Raw genomic sequence first — 5,615 nt, 5'->3', positions numbered from 1 at the left:
GCATTGACTGGGTGTTCTTCACAGAGCTGGAAACTGATTCTGTCCAGAGTTAGAAAGCCGTTTTGTAAGTAAATGAACTATATCCAACTGTGTAACATAAGGCTGAATTTTCAGTAAAGACTTCTGATGACAACAGAGAACATGAGTGAAGCTCAAATGACTTTGTGTACAGAGTAATACATGTCACCAGAACCTGATGAAAATACTGGGTTTTAATATGTACAGCTGGGTTTCATACCTGTGTACTACAAGAGCTAGACAATGTAAACATCCCTTTTCTATGCAACGATTTGGGCTGTTGAACATTTTAGTATCTTTGTTATTCTGTCACCAATTCAGCTGTTCTGATAAAAAAAAGAGTTAAATTTGAAGTCAGTTTGTTGCACTACCAGGTTGCATGAGTAACAGAGCAGAACGTGACCCTACACCTAAAAGTTACTCTTGGAGTTTAACTATCTTTAGAAGTTACTCTGCAGTAATCAGCATACTACTAATTACTTTGGAGCAACAGTTTAGGGGAGAGCAATTAGGATATACCATACCTACAGAATTCAGATTTCTACTGCCAACCATGTGGACACATTTAATTTCTAGAAACTAGACGTGTCCATAAAATGCTAAATTGCAAGTAACATCCACTGAATAAAAAGGCCAGAAGTTTATAATTCTCTAAATTTTGTTCTCTGATATCCACTACAATGTATGCTATTTTTAATAGCCTAATTTAGGCACTCTATTTAATAAGCTACATAAAATAGATTCATGTCCTTCCACTAGAAAGAAATCAATTCTTCAGGCCATACTTGTCATTTATATCATAAAGAATATTTTTGTTCCAAGAAATTAGTTATTCTGATTCCTATATTAATGGCAAGTTGCAATACCAGAAGCGACACAAGAATTAGATTATCTTTTTTAAATACTTGATTTATACTGAAGACATTTGTTATATTTTGTGTCACTCCACACTGTGGCTCCATGACAGTTATAACTTTCCCTTCCTTCCCCATTCCTCCCTCTACACAAAGGCCCACCTCCTCATTTGTGACTACGGAAGGTCAAGTATCAAGTCTCAGTAAGTAAACATCTCCCATACTTTTGAAACACAAAAGGAGAAGCCGTCTCCCTTCCCACCCTCCATACTTAAAACAAAACAAAACCCAAACCTCTTTTTACTCTCTTAAATGGGTATTTGCAAAATTGTGTCACAAAAACGCACAGTGAAAATGACTGATTAGTATTAATAATTCACAGATAGAGCTGAGGTCATCACTTGTCATGTTTGGCATTGTTTTTCCTCGTGGTGATCCTGGCTGGTTACTTTCAGCAGTGGCTCAGTTTTTGAAGTAAAACACGATCAACTCTGCAGCAGAGTTTAGCCTCTGACCGGGGGCATCACACATCTGTGGCATTTTTTTAAAATGAAGTTGGCAACTGCATGGACATTGAAAATGCAGATTACACTTACAGTGTCTAGACTTTCATATATGTGCTCAGTTACAATTAAGTGAAGCAAAAAGTGTACATATTATCCCTACTGCTATTCTGTTGCTACAGAGCCGCAAATGTGAAAAGCAATACCTTGAAATAAAGATTTCTTTGTTGCCCCTAGTCTACATAGCAGCACAGTTTAAGTAAACACTAAAACTGTGGTTGAGATGCTTTTTTAATTTTTCCCCAAAGATGTAAACATCAGTCCCAGTGTCGTAAACTTTACTGTACAGGATGAGACAGAAGATCTGAGGCAGGATCACTATCAGACACTAGTGACAGAAGCTTGCAGGCAGTTAGTAGGTTTCTGCAGTTTCTCAGCTTCACTTGTCGGCGGGTCTGCAGTGGCTCGGAAGTTGAACGTTGGGCCTGCGCCACCATGTGCAGGGCTCAGAGCTGGGTTCTGACGTCTGTTGCTTTCAACAATACTTGAAGTGTTGGATGCCAGGCTCTCACGAGTACTAGAACGGAAAAGAAATATATATACACACTCATATATGACATGCCTATATATCTATTGACCAGACAGGAAAGGAGAAAAAAGTGTTTTATAATAGGCATCCTGTGTTTGTATGTAATGTCACATCAATGAACCATCTCATTTTGATGATACACATATGTTCCTCCAAAATGGGTTCCAGAGGTACTCAGCAGTCATCATACTGTAACACAGGTATAGCACTAAGCAGAGCTGAAGCTGTCACACAAACTGTAAGCTGAACCAGTATCAAGCATCTGGATTTTTCACCCAAGAAAATAACCTCCATTTTGCACGTGGTACGTATTAATTTTCTTTCCTGACTGGTGCATTTTTGCACAAAGTAACTTCCTCAAATCAGCTCTATGACTAGGCAGAGCTAGGAGAGTAATCATGTAACACAGCTTCCTCTGTTGTCTCCTCTTCCACCTATGTCTTTGTACACAAAATATTAACTAAAAACGCTGCTTTACATTAAACCCACAATGCTTCTAAACACAACACTTCAGTTTTGCTTTGCAGCTGAGACAATTGCAACTTACGAGATGCTGAGAAATCTTAACTGCCTGGTCTGTGATCATGTCCTAAACAACAACTAGTGCTGCTATTTCATTCATAAAACGGACAACGTTCCTTTAGTTCTAACATATTGTTTATCCATGGGAGCGACAGGACATTTAGCACTTTTAAAGACTAAGCCTTTTAATGATACATCTAATTATGAATGCAGAGGAGCCTGTATTTTAGTCTACAGCTTTTAAAAAACTCAGCCAAGACATGCTAAGGCTGGTTTTACCACTACTACTCTTTTTGTTCTCTTTCCGCTCTTAATAATTTTGGATCTCCAAATAATGTGTTTCTGTGCAGAGAGAGATTTGGTTTTCAAATAGCCATGTGGTCCCTGGTTATATATCCTTCACCTATATCCCTACTTCTCTGCAAAATGACATCACCACTTGCCATGGAGATGTTTACAGAGTACATTTAAGAGGACTGAAGCGGTTTGTTAAATAAGCACTAGAAACAGAGATACTAACGACAGTCAGTTTAAAGTCAACCTAAATTTACCTGCTACTGAAAGGGACAGCTCTTGCCTGCCTTGTGTGGACCTGACCCTGCCACATGTTCCTGCTGCTTCCCTGCTGCTGAGCCTTGCAGCCAGCCAGATCAGGGACCGCTCTCAGTTAAATACTAGCCCTAAAAAAAAAAAAAAAAAAAAATTAGTGCTAGCACCAGGGGAAGAGTAGGAATGCACAGCTTTGGATGTGGCAGGGGAGAAATGTGTCAGTGCATGGCATAGGAGAAGGAAGAAACACCTTGTTTAGTTGTAGGGCAGATTTAAATCATCTTAAACTGACTCAATCTGGAAAATCAATGATGCTTTTAGGAAAACTCCCATAGACCTTTTAAATTGATCGAAATTGTACTGATCGTCTTCTGCTAATTATCGCCTTACTGTCAGTAGTTCCAAACAGCTATGATGGGTGATGCACATAGTAAGAGATCTCTGTGAGCTGCAATGACGTATGGTGCACTTCTGTTGCTCATGTTTTGATTCCTCTCCCTCTTTTTAATGAAAATAGATGCAACCTTTGTTTTTCAGAAATCATTCAGCATTGTATCATTCTTTACAGGACCACCAATTCCAGATCTTCAAACATTTTCAATTCTGATATTACAAACTGACCATTACAACATGTATACACAAAGACTGCAGTGAGAATTTTACCATGCAGAGTAATGCAAAATTAGCTCTTTCTTCAGGTGACAAAAGAGCAGCAGTATTATATAAGCTCTAAAAAAAAAAGGAATAAATTTAATATTGACAGCTAACATTTACTATATACAACTTGCATAAAAGCAGTGAACAAAATACTGTGAGGCTGTTTTCCCAATGGTGATATGTTCACGAATTTCACACACAAAATACTTTTGAAGTCAAATGACCATTGCAAATCTCTTTAACTACATCCTGGGTTTTTTTTAAAATGCCCCTTTTTTCAATTTGTCACACTTTAAAAATATACTTGCTCTTTCACAGTGTAGAATTGGTAATTTTGATTCCCCAAGCAACATTGCACACTTCAGTTTAAATGAAAAGATACCACCACACCTCCGGAAGTGGAGAGTTACAGCATCAGTGGAGGCTAGAAGAGTATACCTGACGAGTATCACTACATACATGTCCTCCCCTTTTTTCAATTTGTCACACTTTAAAAATATACTTGCTCTTTCACAGTGTAGAATTGGTAATTTTGATTCCCCAAGCAACATTGCACACTTCAGTTTAAATGAAAAGATACCACCACACCTCCGGAAGTGGAGAGTTACAGCATCAGTGGAGGCTAGAAGAGTATACCTGACGAGTATCACTACATGCACGTCCTGTTCTTATACTCTTCCCTAGGCATCTGCTAATAGACACTGTCAGATCTGTGAATCTTACCAGATGGATGCTGGATGGCTTTTTTGTATTTCCTGGAAAAGGGCTGTGGAGTACATTTTTTGTTATAAGGTAGGAAAGTAATAACAGCGTGGTAATTATAGCCAAAGGGCCGAATTCACCCTCAGCTCAATTTATTTTTATAGACTTATACCGAGGAGTGACCAAAACTCAGCAAAGCCATCCAATTTAATCATCTTGATGCAAAGCTCATGAAAAAACCCTTTGAAATATCCAGACTATACGCTGGTCTTACAAAACTCTACAGAATGTTGCTTTTTTTCTTTTTAAAGCTTACTTTATGTGGTCTTGCCAAAACCAAACATTTGTTAATAAGTAAACAGTAAAATAAAAAAAAGGGATGTGTGGAACACAGCCATTATTAAAAGCTGCTTATCTGTTTCCCTTCTGATCTAAACAAAGTGGTATAGCAGCACTAAATCCAGTATGCTCGCCATGTTCTGTTCTCTTGCTAGCTAAGTTTAAGATTAACATCAACAGAAATTTTAGCTTTTGTGTAAATAACTAGGGAAGGAAATGTTTGCCTTTGCATTAATCAGAAACGCAAGCTTAATATTCAGCTAGCATACAGCTAGCAAAATAGCAGTCTAAGAACTGATTTTTATCCAGTCAACATCCTATCCTGGAGGTGAAATGCATTCTGCAGAGTGAGACAGGCGGGGCAAGAAGCAAACACCACCATATACTCCCCCACAAAAACTGACTGCAAGCATAGCACTTCAACTAAAAGAAGAGATTACATTTAAAAAAAGAACAGTGCAAATAGCCTCATACAACAGCTGTATGTGAGAAAGATGCCAAGCATCTGCAGAACAATCAATAACAGGAACAAATTCAAAACCTTCTTAAGTTTCTTTTTTAAGCTGGTCTCAGTGTAAGCGGTACAATTTACTCAAATTATTTTTCAAATTTTTTACTCAGAAAATTTATACAGATGTTAAAAGCCTGCTCTAGTTTGAAAATCACTGCAAGCTGCAGCAGGCCCAATAATTGCTGCCTTGTCATTAACATCAAGTGGGAGTAGCCATCAAATCCAAAGGAATTTATTCCAGAGTAACACGACTTTAACTGAAAATGAAATTTAGTCCTGTGTAGAAGCAGGAAATCCTTCACATGCCTTTCTGAGAGTCTTTGCCATAGATCTAAAAAAATACGTAATTCTGAGGAATAAGAACACCGGGG

The 5,615-nt window shown here is 38.0% G+C and overlaps 1 protein-coding gene across 1 annotated transcript in view; it reads right to left on the bottom strand.

Moving 5' to 3' along the window:
• Nucleotides 1–1,670: 1,670 nt before the first annotated feature.
• Nucleotides 1,671–5,615, bottom strand: part of STOX2 (storkhead box 2) — a 74,469-nt gene continuing 70,524 nt past the window's right edge. The window contains exon 4 of the mRNA XM_009277353.2: nt 1,671–1,952. Coding sequence (XP_009275628.1) covers nt 1,757–1,952 — 196 coding nt within the window. The 3' untranslated portion in view covers nt 1,671–1,756. The remainder of the gene's footprint in view (nt 1,953–5,615) is intronic.

The sequence above is a fragment of the Aptenodytes forsteri genome, unplaced genomic scaffold (genome assembly GCF_000699145.1).
Source record: "Aptenodytes forsteri isolate BGI_AS27 unplaced genomic scaffold, ASM69914v1 Scaffold65, whole genome shotgun sequence".
Lineage (NCBI taxonomy): Eukaryota > Metazoa > Chordata > Aves > Sphenisciformes > Spheniscidae > Aptenodytes > Aptenodytes forsteri.
Note: the sequence above shows the minus strand (reverse complement) of the source record. Positions and strands in the feature narration are given on the sequence as shown.